The 17,857-nt window shown below is 47.5% G+C and overlaps 1 protein-coding gene across 1 annotated transcript; it reads left to right on the top strand.

Annotated features, from left to right (window-relative positions):
- The first annotated feature begins 2,284 nt into the window (after window positions 1-2,284).
- LOC110307539 (uncharacterized) lies at window positions 2,285-10,261 on the top strand. The gene is made up of 4 exons (XM_021179776.2): window positions 2,285-2,299; window positions 3,279-3,405; window positions 3,839-3,922; window positions 8,505-10,261. Exons 1-4 carry the CDS (start codon window positions 2,285-2,287, stop codon window positions 10,259-10,261), a joined length of 1,983 nt encoding a protein of 660 aa, XP_021035435.1.
- The last annotated feature ends 7,596 nt before the right edge of the window (window positions 10,262-17,857 follow it).

A 17,857-nucleotide genomic window follows, 5' to 3' on the forward strand; every position in this document is an offset into this window, starting at 1 on the left:
ACTGGTTACTACTGCCTCTGCTTCTCCAATCTTCCTGTTCTTTGTGGACAATTCCCTCCTTGCAGTTTTGGATACCGCTGAGATATGTAGGCATAATTTTTTTGCAACTTACTTTTAATAAGAGCTCAGTCTCTCCAATAATTGCCCACCACCCAGCAGAGGTCGTGGAAGAGAAAAATTGTTAGGATCTGGGGGGAAGTGGACCTGTTCAGCTGTAGTTCTTTGGGGGCAAGCTTGATCTTCTTGGGCAGCAGCTCAGTCCCGTAGCAAACATCAAATACAACTCAGCCGCTGCAGACCAGCAGATACCAGGCATGAACCAGCAGCTACAGAGCAGTCCTTTCTGCAGGAAGACACCAGGCACCAACCAGCAGCTGTAGGTCAATCCTGAAGAAACCGCTAGGCTTTCTAACCGGCCCAAGGCAAGGCTGCAGAAGCAGCAAGCTGCCGCAGGAACCTCATGAGCAGTTCTCAGGTGAGTGTCTCTCAATGGTGGTGTTAGCATAAGTGGAGCTCAACAGCACTATGTAAGGTCTTCGCTAAAGACACGTACCAACACATGCGTGACTTTAGTGAAGAATAGCGAGACAGAACAAACCAAACCAATGCTCAGTGCTCGTCCCCCATTGTCCGTGGGGTCATATTTATACTCACTCCTTCATCAAGGGTCCTCTCGCATGTCTGCTCTATCCAAACATCGTTTCATGTGTGTCTGCTTCAGGAAAACTGTCTTTCACATGTCTGCTTTAGCAAAAGATCCTTTCACCTGTGTGCCCCAGCAAACCACCATTTGACATAACTAACTTTCCAAAGAACTAAAAGTTTCTACTTCAGAGATAGATCTGATTTCTAAAAGAGTGGGCTTGTCCCCCTCTCTCTCTGGAGTCCAAAGCTTATCTTATGCCCATCTCTCCCTCCCTTCCTCCTTCCCTTCCCTTCCTCTCTCCCTCTACCTCACCTTCCCTTCCCGCCTCTTTCTGTCTTTCCCTACTTCCCTCCCTCCCTTCCCTCTTGATCTCTTCCCATTCCCTCTCTCCCCAGCGCATTCTTTGGGCTGTACAGTCTCATCTCAGGACAGTATGTGGCCCTAAGCCGCGTGCCCACTCACTACCTTCAAAGCTCCTCTCCTCCTCTTCTTTCCTGCTCAACTCCAGGCACACTCTGTCACAGTGACCTCATCCCAGCTGTTAGAGAAGTCTCTAACTTCTTACTGGATCCACTTCCTAACCTGGTCACTTGGAGAGGGGCAGTGCTTTGTTGTAGGGCTAAACGCTGTGTGTCTGGGTGGATCCACTAGATGGCAGCAGCACCCTCTCAGTGTAGCAAATGTGCAGTCCACAGATGTTGCCAGATGTCCCCAGGGAGGCAACCACTGCTGTGGCTGAGAACCAGTTTCTCTCTTCCTTCCTTCCTTCCTTCCTTCTTTCCTTCCTTCCTTCCTTCCTTCCTTCCTTCCTTTCTTTCTCCTCTTTTCTTTCTCTCTCTCTTTCTCTTTTCCTTCCTTCCTTCCTTTCTTTTTAAATTAAATGTATATGGGTGTTTTGTCTCCATGCATGCCTGGTACCCAAGGAGGCCTGAAGAGAGCATTGGACCCCATGGAATGGAAAATAAAGGTGTGTGGGCTGCCATGTGGGTGCCTGCCTCAAACCCCTGTCATCCACAAGAGCAGCCAGTGCTCTTTAGCACTGAGGCATCTCTCTAGCCTGAGAATCGGCTCCTTAAGTCAATCTATAGTTTGTTCCTAGAGCGTTGCTCTCAAAATATAAACCTAGTTGCCTTAGCTGAGTTGCCTGTGTGTCTCTGCAACCCGTAGATGATCCTCAAGAAGGGAGATGTTTCATGAGAAGTGAATAGGCTAAACCAGAGGTGTGTTGGGAAAAATACTGGAATTTCCATTACCTTTGGGAGTTTGTTTGTTTGTATGTCTAAAATTAAAGTTGTTGACTTCTAGTTTGGGGGATTACTTGAGGACTGTGTGCATACACTTAAGATTGCCAAGGGATGTACTGATGGAAGCCACCAGCCTACCCTTTCTCCCTCTGCCCCTCCCCAACACTTGAACTGTTCTGGTCTCTCCCAGGCCTCCAGTCTCCTCCTCTCTCACCACCCTCCCTGTGACTCCTCTAACACCAGCTCTGTTCTCAGCTACCCTCTAAGCCTTTACTCGCGCTACATCTGCAGTTGCCCAGAGCTTGCTGTGCACAGACAAAGACTGGAAAGATGGCTCAGAGGGTGAGGTGCCCGCTGAGATGCATGAGGACCTGAGTTCAGAACTCCAGTACCCATGTTAAAAATCCAGGTATGGTGACACAGCCCCAAGAGACCACCAGGCAAGTGGCACAAGTCTCAGCAACAACAGTGTGCTCCCTACCAGGAGGCAGAGACAGGAGACCCTCCAGAAACCCACAGCCAGTTAGCCATGGTGCACAGACTGAAGAGACCCTGTCTCAAATAAGGTGGAGAGGTGAGGACAGACATCCTCTGTCCTCACAGGTGGTCACCACACGCACATCTCAGCATGCATGGTCTGCACCTTCACAATGGAATGAGCACACATGCACACAGGCTTACACGCATAAACATACACATATACAACACACCCATATATGCATACAATACATGCATATACATACATACATACATACATACATGCATACACACCTTCACACAGGAATGAACATTCATGCACATAGACTCACATATATAAGCATACACATACACAACACACATATACACACAATATGCACATACACACATATACACACATACATACATATGCACACATACACACCCCCACCCTACCTTAACAAAATTGATTTTAAAAATATAAGGTGAAGAGGTACTGAGGAAAACATTCAACACTGACCTTTGATATCCATATGAGCACACACATGTGCACATACATGCACACATACAAACTTGGTGGCATGTGACCTAAAGAAAAAAATACATCTCCCACAGTTCACTGCTGCCCATGTTTGTATGTGTAGGAAATCTCAAGTCTGTAATATCCTTAAAAACAAGCTCCAACCTTATCTGCCTAAGTGTCCTCCGCAGCCAGAGCAGATCGACACAGATAGGGTTTGCTTTATGAACTATCTGTGAATTTTGGTTTGCCTAGTGTTTCTGCGGCAATTCCATTACACCTCCAGAGTATAGCATACCAAATTGTAACCATATGCCATTTTCTGGAATGCCTCAGTAACTCATTCCCTAGCTGTGTCTCCTGTTGCTTTGCTTTTGAGCCTTTCCAACTGAGCCCCGTTGGTCTGTTGCAGGGACCAGTGTTGTTCGAAGATGTGTCTGTGGCCTTCACTCAGAAGGAGTGGCAGTTGCTGGATGATGCCCAGAGGCACCTGTACAGGGAGGTGATGCTGGAGACCTACAGGCACCTAGGAGCAGTGGGTAAGCCCCACCCCCACACTGCGCATAGACTCACAGATAAGACTCCCATCAGTTTGTGAAAGTTTTTTATCTTAGAAGCCGAATCAGTGTCAAGAGTAAAGTTTTAAGGTTGGGCTGGAAGATGGCTCAGCAGTGAAGAGAGCTTGCCACTCTCCCAGAGGGCCTGAGTCGGTTTTCCAGTACCACATGAGGCAGTTTATAACTGCCTGAAGCTCCAGCTTCAGGGTGTCTGATGCCCGCTCCGGGCATCCTTGGACTCTGTGCTCCTTTGCAGTCACCCACCAGATGCCTGATCCTCTAGACTTAGCCACTGGTCTCAGTGACGAGATAAACACATGTGACCCCCCCCCCAAATGCTTAGCCACTGGCTTCAGTGAAACCCCTCCCTCAGCCCTGAGCAGTTTTGCCAAGCCTTGTCATTCTCCCATCACAGGGCACAATGTAACCAAACCTGAGCTGATATGCAAGCTGGAACAAGGAGAAGGTCCTTGGGAACCATCAAGCCACAGCCTCTCAGGTGAACTGAGGTCAAGTAGAAAGAAGGGGGCTGACTCGAAGGCCGGGGTGGCCAGAGCAAGGCTTGGTTTCTTTGACTGTATCTGTGGGTTGGTTGGTAGAGTCCATCTGTGGGTTGGTTGGTAGAGTGCAACTGTGGGTTGGTTGGTAGAGTGCATCTGTGGGTTGGTTGGTTGGTAGAGTGCATCTGTGGGTTGGTTGGTTGGTAGAGTGCAACTGTGGGTTGGTTGGTAGAGTGCATCTGTGGGTTGGTTGGTTGGTAGAGTGCATCTGTGGGTTGGCTGGTAGAGTGCATCTGTGGGTTGGTTGGTTGGTAGAGTGCATCTGTGGGTTGGCTGGTAGAGTGCATCTGTGGGTTGGTTGGTAGAGTGCATCAGTGGGTTGGTTGGTAGAGTGCATCTGTGGGTTGGTTGGTAGAGTGCAACTGTGGGTTGGCTGGTAGAGTGCATCTGTGGGTTGGTTGGTAGAGTGCAACTGTGGGTTGGCTGGTAGAGTGCATCTGTGGGTTGGTTGGTAGAGTGCAACTGTGGGTTGGTTGGTAGAGTGCATCTGTGGGTTGGTTGGTAGAGTGCAACTGTGGGTTGGTTGGTAGAGTGCATCTGTGGGTTGGTTGGTAGAGTGCAACTGTGGGTTGGTTGGTAGAGTGCATCTGTGGGTTGGTTGGTAGAGTGCATCTGTGGGTTGGTTGGTAGAGTGCATCTGTGGGTTAGTTGGTAGAGTGCAACTGTGGGTTGGTTGGTAGAGTGCATCTGTGGGTTGTTTGGTAGAGTGCTTGCCTCACAGGCACAGAGCCTTGGCTTTCATCCTAGCACAGCAAGATGATCAATGAGGCAAGATGGTGCAGGCCTGAATGTAACCCCAGCCCCAAAGCAGGAAAGTCAGATGTTCAAGGTCAGCTTGGGCTACAAGATGCCCCTTCTCAAAAACAAGCAAAGAAACAAGCAATAATAATAATAATAATAACAATCTTTGCAAGGCTCTAGAATTTTCAAAGAGAGAAGAGAAATGCCCGTAGCCTGCTCAATCTCCCAAGTACAAATGCTTTCAGTAGGCTATGTGTGGTGGCTCATCCTCTAATCCCAGCACTTGGAGGGTAGAGGCAGGAAGAGCACTCTAGCTTACAGAGAGTTCCAGGCCAGCTAGGGCTATGTAGTAAGACCCTGTCTCAAAAGAATAAAAAGAACGAGTAAAAATAAAATAAAAATAAAACACTCTTTGCTTCTATTTGACTGTGTGTAACCATCACCTGTGATGCCTCCAGTACTGAATAATTCTGGGTGTGAATTGTGTGTTCATTCACGTAGTCAGTCCTCTATTTGACAAATGTCTGTTAAGTGCCTGCTAGGGGCAGTCACATTCTAGCATGGAGGACACAAAGGCAAAGTCTCCGCTCCGGTAACAAATCTGCACATCTGAGGTCCAGTTGCTGTCAGCACTGCTCGAATTCAAGGCAGGTGACAGGGAAAGAGACCCGGGAGGAAATGAGCATGGAACAGGAGCAGTGGGTGGAGTGTGGGTGACTGGGTGGAGCAAGGCTATTGGAGACTTCCACATGAGCCAGGGGAACAGCAGGGGCAGAGCCTCTGAGACAGGTGGGATGCTTGATGCAATACACAGCAGCAACCAGAGTTTGTGCGACTTAGGAGTGGTAAGTTCAGGGAAAGGTGAGTTTAGAGAATTGGTTGGGGACTTAACTGGGGGGTGCCATGAGCCTAAAGAAGAATTCACAGTGCACTGAATGGGCCATAGATGAGAGAACTCATTATAGATACCACCTTCACACCCTGAGCTTGGAAATCAGAAATGCAGGCTACAGTACCCTAACAGGGGACACAGCAAAGGGCCACCCATCCAGGATGGTGCAGGGAAGCTGAGAATCAGGTCAGAAGCAGCAGGATGGGGTTAGATGGAAGGAGTGAGTTCCAACACAGAGATGCAAGTGTGAAGTTTGCCCAGGAGCTTCTCCTCCTCTCTTCATGTAAATTACCCAAAGCCAACGGGGGTGGGGGTGGGGATAAAAACAAATAAACACCAGCTCCGTTTGCAAAGGAGGATTGAGGCAGCAGAAAGCACAAAGAAGTAGTAGAAGAAGAAGTAGCAGCAGTAGTAATAATAGTAGTAATAGTAGAAGCAGCAGTGGCAATAGTAGTAGTTGTAATAATAGCAGTAGTCATAGTAGTAATGGTAGTAGCAGTAGTAGTGGTAATAGTAGTAATAATAGTAGTGGTGATCACAGTAGTAGCAGTAGTAGTAGTAAATAGTAATAGTAGTGGTAGTAGTAGTAATGGTAGTAGTCGTAATAGTAATAGTAGTAGTAGTGGTAATAGTAGTGGTAATATTAGTAGTAGAAATAGGAATGGTGGTAGTAGTAATAGTAGTAGTCGTCGTCGTAGTAGTGGTAATCGCAGTAGTAGTAATAGTAGTAGTAGTAAATAGTAATATTAATGGTAGTAGTAGTAGTAATAGTAGTAGTCGTAATAGTAATAGTAGTGGTAATAGTAGTAATAATAGTAGTGGTGATCACAGTAGTAGCAGTAGTAGTAGTAAATAGTAATAGTAGTGGTAATAGTGGTAGTAGTAATAATCGTACTGGTAATAAGAATGGTAGTAGTAGTAATAGTAGTAGTAGTAGTAATAATAGTAGTGCTAAAACTTTCAGCCGGGCGTGGTGGCGCACGCCTTTAATCCCAGCACTCGGGAGGCAGAGGCAGGCGGATTTCTGAGTTCGAGGCCAGCTTGGTCTACAAAGTGAGTTCCAGGACAGCCAGAGCTACACAGAGAAACCCTGTCTCAAAAAACCACAAAAAAAAAATAAATAAATAAAACTTTCAAAAGCAATGAAGAATGAGGTTTAGAGTCCCTGCCTCACAAACAAACAAATCTGAGAGTTGAAAGCTGTTTATACAAAAGCGAATAATATCAGCTTCATTAATAATCATCCAAGTTTGAAAGCAGCAAGTATGAACAGATAGAGTACAAACAGGCAAGGGAAGCACTCAGCTCACAAACGCAGCCTACCAGGCCACAGAAGGTAGGTAAGGACCTTAAACACACATTTCCAAGGGAACGCCGCCGCTGTAGGAGAAGGCTGTGTGCTCGGGGCTCCAACCGTGTGATAATCTAGGGAAGCAAAGCCAGTGAGACAGCAGAAGAGGCCAGGGGCGAGGCACACAGTGCAGAGGCAGGAGGATCTCAAACTGTGAGTTTGAGGCCAGGACAGCTAAGACCACATAGAAAGACCCTGTCTCGAAAAAAAATTTTTTTTTCGAGACAGGGTTTCTCTGTGTAGCCCTGGCTGTCCTGGAACTCACTCTGTAGACCAGGCTGGCCTCGAACCCAGAAATTCGCCTGCCTCTGCCTCCCAGTGCTGGGATTAACTGTGTGCACCACCACCACTGGCTCAAAAAATGTTTTTTAAAAATTAAAAAGTGAGTAAGAAACCCAGTGGTTTCCAGGGACCGGGGCAGGTGTGTGAACAGGCAGAGCACACAGGGCCTTAGGGTGGTGAACTCTTCAGTATGTTTGACTGTGATGGTGGGCGCATGTTGCTATGCCCCTGTCCCTTCCTACAGAATACACAACAGTGAGTGTCAGACTCAAAGAACTAAGGACTTGAGATTTCAGTTTTGGTTTTTGTATTTTTTTTTTTCGAGACAGGGTTTCTCTGTGTATCCCTGGCTGTCCTGGAACTCACACTGTAGACCAGGCTGGCCTCAAACTCAGAAATCCACCTGCCTCTGCCTCCCAAGTGCTGGGACTAAACGCCATGTGCCACCACTGCCCGGCTTGCTTTTGGGTAAATTGGACGGCAAAAATAGATCCCACTTTTAGGGAAGATATCGACAGTAGGTGAATGGGTGACTTCGTGAGTTTTCTTGAGTGTCAGTTTGCAGAGTGGGACAGAGAAGACTAGAAAGAAGGGTGGGGGGGGTGACTTAGCGATCATACCGCAGGATCATGTCTGACGCCTCCCTTGGGCTGCACATCGCTCGGGTACCTTCTGTTCCTGCACTCACTACTAGGGGTCCCTGTCTTTGTCTTGTCTTTTAATACCCTCCATCCGTGGATGAGTCCTTGTCTGACATTCCTTGTTCCCGGCTATGTTTTATTTAAGGCCTCTACCTGTTTGGTGATCCTGTTTATTAGAAAGCAAAGCGGGTGGTCTCAGTCTCCTCATTCTCTCCTCCTTCTACTCCAGTGAGCATCTTTGCCTCCATATTATCCAATGGGAAGACCAGATGAAGCTTTGCCTAGGATGGCTGCCTTCCCAGGGGAGTGCGTCAGAACCCCAGATTCAAGTCAGCAGAAGACATTTGTGTATAGCCCCTTTCCTTTAAAATGCTGTTTAGATGCCGGGCGGTGGTGGCATCTAATCACACCTTTAATCCCAGCACTTGGGAGGCAGAGGCAGGTGGATTTCTAAGTTCAAGGCCATCCTGGTCTACAAAGTGAGTTTCAGGACAGCCAGGGCTATACAGAGAAACCCTGTCTCGAAAAACCGAAACTAACTAACTAAATAAATAAATAAATAAATAAAATGTTGTTTAGATGTATAATATACACTTAACTTCCCATGTTTCTAGAAGTCCAGAGGGCCGATACCACGACAACAAATGAAGAAAACGGAGGCAGATATTTGAGTCAAATCTTTATCAGTGATGAAACACTGACTAAGAGAAGAAGCAAGGATCTAAAAGAAATCGTTCATCTGGCCACAGACCCAGAGGCCTCAAGAGCAATTCGTCAGAAGTGTTGCTCAATGGAAGCAAGCTTGGAAAAGATCACAGGATTAGTTACTGGCAACAGAAACCACAGGACAAAAAAGTTGGATGGTTTAGGTGGCTCCAGGTCCCCTGATGAAAGATCTCATATAGGATGCAAAAACTGCGAACGTGACCCAAAGAAAAAATCCCACAGTCCTATGGAGGGCCCTACGCAACAGCGGAAGACATCGCGTTTGGAGCAACTTCGTGAATATCAAAATTGTGGGAAGACCTCACACACAAAGGCAGCCTCTGTCATACACCAGACAGTTCACACAGGACAGGAGCCCTCTCAGGATAGCAAATACACACAAGCCACTGCCCACAAGATAAGGTTCCAGTCTTTTCTAAGAACCCCAAGGGAGAGGAAGAAGCAAGAGGCTAGCCAACATGGAAAACCACTGTGTGCGAAGTCAAAGCATGAACCTGCAGGAACTCCTGTAAGGGAGAAACTCTGTGGGCGTGGCATGCTTGAGAAACCCTTTCATGAGAAATCGGATCTTTGCAGAGGTCAGAGAAGGCAGCCAGGAGAGCCTGAATGTAGTGTCAGTGAGAACGCCATAAGCAGCTCACCGCACCTCCAAAACGAGGAACTTCATGTGGGAGAGAAAATCTGTGCCCATGGGAACTGTGGGGGAACCCTTCCTGGAAAGCCACGCCTTTCTCAGAACCGGAGAACTTGCACAGCAGAAAAACCCAAGCGTGCAGACAGACAAACAGCCTTAAAGACCTCACATCCGATCCTACATCCGAGACTCAGCACAAGGGAGAAAACCCCCAAAGGGGACGAGTGTGGGAGGTCTCCGCTCCTCTCCCACAAGGAATTGAGATGCAGTCAACACGGGAGACCGTCCTTGGAGGAGAAACCCGAGTGTGAAGGAAATGAGAAGTCGGACCATAGTGAAAACCAGAGCCTTTGCAAAGAACAGAAAGCCCACAAGGGCCGCAAGTGTAAGGAAGGCTGCACCAAGACTGCAAGCCTTCCTCAACACCAGAGCTCACACACAGAGAAAAAACCCTACGCATGCAATGAATGCAACAAGTCATTCCTGGTGAAGTCAAACCTCACCGAACACCAGAGAACTCACACGGGAGAGAAACCCTATGAATGTAAAGAGTGTGGAAAGTCATTTTGCCAAAAATACGCCCTCACGGTACACCAGAGAACTCACACGGGAGAGAAACCATACAAGTGCAACGAATGTGGGAAAACCTTCTGCGTGAAATCCAATCTTACCCAACACCAAAGGATTCACACGGGGGAGAAGCCGTACAAGTGCAGCGAATGCTGGAGGTCGTTCTGTGTCAAGTCCAACCTCGTCGTGCACCAGAGGACTCACACTGGAGAGAAGCCCTACAGATGTCTCGAGTGTGGGAAGACCTTCTATGAGAAATCTGCCCTCACGAAACATAGGCGGATTCACACAGGGGAAAAACCTTACGAATGCGAGGAATGCAAAAAAAGTTTCAGCCAGAGGTCGGCCCTTACCAAGCACCAAAGAAAAACGCACAAGAAGAAAACACCCACCGGCAGCCTGCACGGGCAGAAATCTGAACCAACCAGCGAAGCCCACTGAACAGCGACAACACGCAAGAGCAAGATGCTGCCATGGCAACGCGCATCGGCGAGAACTCCGCCATCAGATTATACGTGATAGATGCTAAAGAATTAACGCAGGACTAAAAGCATAAAAATATTTCAAACATGTGAATCCTTTCAACAGGTATTCAATGTTGTCGAAGGAGAAAGAAATGATTTTAGTGAATGTGAAGAAAAAACGTCCTTGTGGAAATATTGTCTAACTGGAAGTTATATTTCAGCTGTGATGCAGAACTCATTACAGGACAGATAAGAGAACACCACCTGTTCTTCAGGCAGAATGAAGCAAGGCTCTTTCATAACAGTGATAAGTGAGGGTTTACTGATCCAGTTGTAGCAAAGTCATCATTTGCCGGTCCTGCTTCATTCTGTTCCTCATGTTTTCTCCATTTCCTTCAAGGGCATTGACGGAGAAAAAGGAACAAGAGTGGAAAAGACCAAAAGCAAATTAGAGGAATCTAAGCCCTGGGTGTGAAAAGATCCTAGGAGCAGCTAACGAAAACGGCACAAACAAGAGTCTACGTTAAACGTGTGTGTGTGTGTGTGTGTACGCGCGTGCGCGTGTGAGCATGTGCATGTGATACCGTGATGAGTTAAAAACGATGTCCAGCGGCCAGCAAGGGATCAGTGTTAATGCCTCGTGACCTCTGTTTGATTCCTGGAACCCTTGTAAAGGTGGAATGAGAGAACTCACACCAGACATTTGTCCTCTGAGCCCACACATGCACGGTGGCGCGCACACACACACACACACACACACACACACACACACTAATAATAAGTAAAATAAAAAATTTCAACGAAACCCCTAAATCTAACCTAACACCAGGCCATTTGTAATGAGAAGAAGAGAAAGAGGAGGAAGAAGAACACGCTGTAAAGTCAGCTGAAAGGGGGATTTGAAAGTTAGAAGATAGCAAAAGTATATGTTTTTGTTTTTGTTTTTGTTTTTGTTTTTGTTTTTGTTTTTGTTTTTTGTTTTTTGTTTTTGTTTTTGTTTTCGAGACAGGGTTTCTCTATATGGCTGTCCTGGAACTCACTTTGTAGACCAGGCTGGCCTCGAACTCAGAAATCCGCCTGCCTCTGCCTTCCGAGTGCTGGGATTAAAGGCGTGCGCCACCACGCCCGGCTTAAAAGTATATATTTTTAAACTGACTCAAAGTGTGGCTTCGGAACTGAGAGTGGTGTGATTGTATTATTGAATTCAACTTCTGTGGAGCTTTGTACAGGGGAAATGTAGACTTTGTCCTCTTTATGGCCTGGGCTTCCTATGGATGGTGTAGGTTGGGGTGGAGACAGCCTGGGTATCAGCCCTTACTTATCTTAGGCCATATGGTGCTGCTGTAACAAAATACCCGAGGCCGATTAGTTTACATTGAAGACAAATTTGTTTCTCACAATCTGGGAGGCTAAGTCCAAGACCAAGGGGCTAGGATCTGGTGAGGATCTTCTCTTTCATCTCCTAGCTGTGGACAGTAAAAGGAGAGGAAGGGGAGGGGAGATGGGCAAACCCTGGGAGCAAAGCCCAGAGCTTTTGGCATTGGTGTTAATCTAGCCCTTATGCCCAGAACACCTCCCCCTGTTGCATTCGGATTAACACAAAGATTTGAGGAGATGCTGCGGTCATCGTAGCCCTGTAGGCCGATGACACATTTATCAACAGTATCCATATCTACTCAGCAAAGTCTCTCTCTCTCTCTCTCTCTCTCTCTCTCACACACACACACACACACACACACACACACACACACAGAGCGTAACTCGCAAAGCGTCATAAATCAGCCTGTTCCCTTTTTACTTTCCGTGTTCCCGTTAAATGAATACTGCTGTGCTTGTTCCGCTCCTGGGCCCTGGATGAAACCAGTGTGCTTGGGCAATAAATAACCAGCAATAAACGGCTTGCTGGGCAAGTGATTGCGGAGGTGAGGAAGTGTCGGCTACACTGTTGGTGAGTCCTGCTGGGGGAGTGGGCGACGGCTTCTTCCCTCTTTGGTCCATATCTTCGAGTCCCTCACTTTGCCATCTTGTTTCATAGCACCACAAGGGCTGGGACTGGGAGGAGATCCTGTTTGGTGAGGCTTGGGATGATGGACCACCTCTCTCAGCCGTTGTCCATTTGAGGCACTGATGGAGTCACGGCAGGCTCGCCACTGGTTGTCTGAAGCAGTGTGCCTCCAGACTTGCTGTTGGTCCCTCAATGGAAGGCTTCTTCAGAAAAATCAACCCTTCTGAGAGCTTCCCGTGAGGCCTCCTGGGGCCTCACACCTAGCTCAACATTCTCTAGATGTCTCACCCTTCTGAGAGGTTACCTGGAGAGTTCTATTACCACACCACACCCCAGTTTTTCTCCATCACTGGAGAACAGTCTCTGCAGCAAGCCAGCACAGATGGGGCTTGACCCAAGTCATCCTCACCTCTGTCTCCAGTGTCTAGATTAGGGTCGTTGAATGGCAGCAATCCCCTAAGTGTCCCCAACTTTCTCCATGAAGCCACCCCTGCCTGCCCCAGGTCTTCCTTTCTGCCTCAGAGCTTAAGAAGGTGACTCCCTGGGAAGGCCCAACAAAGCAGGCTGGGGCGTGTCCTGGGACCTGGGGCTGAGAGAAACCTGATCCTCCCTCCCAAGGTCACCACTGACCTTGTGATTCTGAATGTCCTAAGGCCTCAGTGAAGCTCAGACCCAAACCGAACTCCCAGCTCATGGCTGGTGAGGCGAAAGCAGAATCTCAGCAAAGGAGCTAAACTTGACTTCCTGGAGGATGTTCCCATAATGCACAGCAGAGGGCTCTGGTCACAAATGTAAAGGCTACAGTTTCCCTGGACTGAAAGCTCTCAGCCCACTCCTGTCAGCTCAGCCTCTCCTCCCCCCTTTTCATTAATCTATTACACAGCGGCTCACAATGCTGAGGAGACCATTCCAGAGACTTACTTGTGTCACTACACGGGTAATTAAATTGTGTAGATTTACATTTTAATTACATACTCCTTTGTTTCTACTTCCTTTTTTTTTTCTTTTTCCGAGGGATAATACACGCATCCCCAGGAGTCAATAACACCCTCGGTGGGGTGAAACCTGGTACTTCTGTTCCACCCACTGCAAAATCTTACCTGTTATATCTGTTTGTGCACCTCCAGAAGACAGCAATGAATGAATGAATGAGTGAATGAACGAATGTATATACATCACAAGCAAATAAATGTCCAGCATATTTGTGATACTCTAATCCCACAGAAAAGGGATCAATGGAGACAAAAATCCCTTAGAAGGTTCACTTTGAGGAGCTAACATTCTAAAAATAAAGGTTTAGAAACATTGAATGAAAGAGGGAGAGTGGATTAGGAAATGAGAATGCCGCAGCTGGAGAGATGGCTCAGTGGCTAAGAGCACTGACCGCTCTTCCAGTGGTCTTGAGTTCAATTCCCAGCAACCACATGGTGGCTCACAACCATCTGTAATGGGATCTGATGCCCTCTTCTGGTGTGCCTGAAAGCAGCCACAGTGTACTCATATACATAAGATAAGTAATTAAAAAAAATGGTAATGTCACTATAGCATGCCAGAACTTAGGGATATTTAATCAGTTCTTCTAGAATTTGGGGTGTAGCATCCTTCTGCCCAGCCTCTGCCTAGCCTCAGCAATACCTGATCCAGTCATTGCTCAGTATAGATCCACACCCCAAAATGGAAACTTTACCATTCCACTCTGTCCCCAAGTGTCCTCTGACTCCATCAGTATTCCCACCCTCTTCTTCCCTTTCTCACCCATAGGCCGCTGTGGGGCCCCAAGGTACTAGATCAGGTCTCACTTTGTACTGAATACATAGGTGTGGAACTTAACGGTTGCTTGCTCTCTCTCGTCTGGCCGCCTTCGTTTGGCGGCTGCAGGAACGGTGTAAGCGGGCATAGCTGCTGCCTGAGCTGCCAGGAAACCTTGGCATTGTTTGCTGTATATTTGCTGGGCAGGCATGTAGCATGCATGAGCTGTGGGGCCCCAGAGACTTCCACACCAATTTCAAAGGCAAGTCAGGTTGTATGTGGCCAGGTTGGAATCCCTGCCGGCAACCCTGAAGGTACCAGTGTATTAGGATGAGGTGAGGGGCTAAGACAAACTGCAGTGGGGAATCCCAGGGAATTAAAGATGCCAGGGTTGTGAGCATCTGCCAAGGAAAGCTACAGGTGGCAAGCTGAGTCAGTCTGGGATGGAGATAGAACTGCAGCTGGAAAGATGGATGGCGGACTTTTCAAGACGTGAAAAGGTGCCATTCCAACATGTGACCAACTCTTCAGAGGCCTGCATCCTGCTAGTGTGACCCTTCCACACATGAGACCATAAAGTCATGCTCTCTGCTTCCTGTCTGTGGGTCAAGATGTGAGCTCTCAGCTCTTCTTGTCTCTATGCCTTCATCTCACCATCGTGAACTCCAACCCTATGCAACGTAAGACCAAGTAAATGCTTTCTTTTATAAGCGCCGTTGTCTTAGTGTTTTGATCACAGCAACAGAAAGCTAACTTGGACAGCTGGGACCTTTAGATAAGGACGGAGTAGGTTTTGTGCTATGAGCTGAGAATGAGCTTTTGGGGGCAGGTTTGGATCAACATAATTTGGATCTGGAATGTCTTGCAGAGGAGGTTAGCCGATTGCACCTTCATATCCTGCCACCTTGTGCCTAGAGAGCCCTTTGTGTTCTGAGACAGCAGATCCCCAAGTTCAGGGTGTTGTCGGGCCCAAATACCAAGGGAAAGGAAAGATTGCTGTGCTTGAGGGGCAGGGGCAGAGAAGAAAAAAAAAAAAAAAAAAAAAAAAAAAAAAAAAACCTCTGCAGCAGGCACAGGCTGCAAGAGAAGAGCCTCATCGCCAGGGCCCTGTGGTGTGATAGAGATCGAGGTTTGTGGGAAGTCTCCTGGGAAAAATAACTTGGATTCCGGGTGTATTTGCTGCCTTTCTTATTGCTGTTACAAAGCACCTGGTAAAAGCAATTTAAAGGAAGGGAAGGTTTATTAGGGGTTGCAGTTCATCATGGGAGTATAGGCAGGTTTAAGATGGAGCTCACAGTTTGAGGGAGGGTGTAGGCCATCGTGGTAGTGGTAGTGAACGTAGGGTTAAGGTGGGTCGTCCCTCCTCACATTTTTCTGGAAGCACCCTCATAGACACGGTGGGAGGTGTGTTTCCATAGTGACTTTAGATCGAGCCAGGTTGACAATGAAACCTAAGCATCACACTGCGATGTTCTTGGCTAATGGTCATGTTGTCCCCAGCAGAGAAGCGCACACTGTTCAGTAGATAGCTCCTGGGTGCTCCTGGGCCCCGCTGGGCAGGAAGAACTGCTCCACGGTAAGGCAGATTTTGTCATATTAGCTAAGTCGTGTGTTAACAAGCAAGCCAGGATAGAAGCGGGACATCAAGGGTTAGGCGGAGCAGAACCAGCGGGCACAAATGAGCTGTATGGATGAGTCTCTGCACCCCACTCCCTCCACCTACGCCCTCTTCCCCACCACAGTCCCTCCACCCACACCTTCTTCCCTATCCCACTCCCTCCACCCACGCCCTCTTCCACACCCCACGCCCTCCACCCACGTCCTCTTCCGCATCCCACTCCCTCCACTCACGCCCTCTTCCCCATCCCACTCCTTCTACCCACGCCCTCCTCCCCACCCCATGCCCTCCACCCACAACTTCTTCCCCACCCCACTCTCACAGTGGCCAAGAAGATGGATCCCTGATGGAAGGAGGAATAAGTCTGGGCTGGATCATCTGTCTAATTTTTAAAAATGGCATAATTGGCCGGGCGGTGGTGGTGAACGCCTTTAATCCCAGCACTTGGGAGGCAGAGGCAGGCGGATTTCTGAGTTCGAGGCCAGCCTGGTCTACAAAGTGAGTTCCAGAACAGCCAGGGCTATACAGAGAAACCCTGTCTCAAAAACAAAAAACAAGCAAACAAGCAAAAAAAAAAAAAAACCAAAACCAAAAAAATGGCATAATTGGCCATCATGAGATGGACACAGTAGCCGGGGCAGATGGGTCACACCACCAGACAAGCCACCAAGTCAAGGACAAGTATGGAGGGAGAAAGAAGCTGAAAGGCTTAAGACTGCCTGGGCGGGGCTGGTGAGATGGCTCAGTGGGTAAGAGCACCTGACTGCTCTTCCGAAGGTCCAGAGTTCAAATCCCAGCAACCACATGGTGGCTCACAACCATCCGCAACGAGATCTGGCGCCCTCTTCTGGAATGTCTGAAGACAGCTACAGTGTACTTACATATAATAAATAAAATCTTTTTAAAAAAAAAAAAAAAAAAAAAAGACTGCCTGGGCACCCACTCCCTTTCGCACTTCCTCTCCTAGAGTCTTGTGCATGGAGAGACTGAATCTTTCACAGGTTGAAACAGCCGCCAACTGGACTCTGTCACACAGGATTCTGCATGGTGGGAAATTCCTAACCAGTGTGCATGACTGAACTTTCTTTCCAGTCCTATTCAGTGGACTTTGGGCTTAATGGGATCCACCCTGTTTGAGGAGAGTGTCAAAATGTATTCGACCTACTTTAGTCTTCCGTTTTAAGTAGGGTTCATAATTGTTTCACTCTGTTCTTGCATCTTTTCACGTATGTATGTATGTATGTATGTATGTATGAATGTATTTAAATTTTTGCTGTGACAGGATCTCTTACTCTGTAGACCGGGCTGGCCTTGAACTCACAGAGATTGCCTGCCTCTGCCTCTAGAGTGCTGGGTCTAAAGCTGGACTCTGTCACACAGGATTCTGCATGATGGGAAATTCCTAACTAGTGCACATGACCGAATTTTCTTTCCAGTCCACCAGGCCTGGCCTATGTCTTCTTGTAGATGCTTATGTTCTTTACTTTCTCTATTCTGTCTTCTTTCTTTCTTTTTTAAGATTTATTTTATCTATATATGACGAGTACACTGTAGCTGTCTTCAGACACACCAGAAGAGGGCATCTGATCCTATTACAAATGGTTGTGAGCCACCATGTGGTTGCTGGGATTTGAACTCAGGACGTCTAGAAGAGCAGTCAGTGCTCTTAACCGTTGAGTCATTTCTCCAGCCCATCTCTCTTCTGGCTTTTTGAAATGCACAAACCATTACTATGGTCTGTAACTGAAGGAACCCATCAGTACGTCTCTTTCTCCATCTTAAGATGGCTCATTTATAATTCATTTACATCCCATCTCCCCAGACCCAGAGAGATTTCAGAACTGTTATATTTTTTATCTCTATCCTCCTCTTCCCCCAATGCTGGGCTAGCACCCACCAGCACCTCCCCATCACAGGCCTCTCTCAGAAGACTACAGATATTTCTTATACAACTTGGTACATACATTTATTAATTTATTAATTAATTCGTTTATTTATTTGGTGAGGGAGGTGGGTGTGCAACGGCAGTTGTGTGGAGGTCAGAGGACAACTCTCACGGGCCCGTTCTCTTCTTCCACTTTGTGGGTCTTGGGGAATCGAACTCAGTCATCAGGCTTGGTGGCAAGCGCTGTTACCCACTCAATGGCCCAGAGTCTGCAAATCTTACTTACAGCACCAAGTGCTTCCACTGTGAGGCACAG

The sequence above is a fragment of the Mus caroli genome, unplaced genomic scaffold, assembly GCF_978045245.1.
Source record: "Mus caroli unplaced genomic scaffold, Mus_caroli_1 scaffold_2, whole genome shotgun sequence".
NCBI lineage: Eukaryota > Metazoa > Chordata > Mammalia > Rodentia > Muridae > Mus > Mus caroli.

Bases quoted from the DNA above. Each gene is read 5' to 3' on its own strand.
- LOC110307539 (XM_021179776.2), top strand. The intron at 3,406-3,838 runs GTAAGCCCCACC...CTCCCATCACAG, and splicing joins CAGGCACCTAGGAGCAGTGG to GGCACAATGTAACCAAACCT. The intron at 3,923-8,504 runs GTGAACTGAGGT...CCATGTTTCTAG, and splicing joins ATCAAGCCACAGCCTCTCAG to AAGTCCAGAGGGCCGATACC.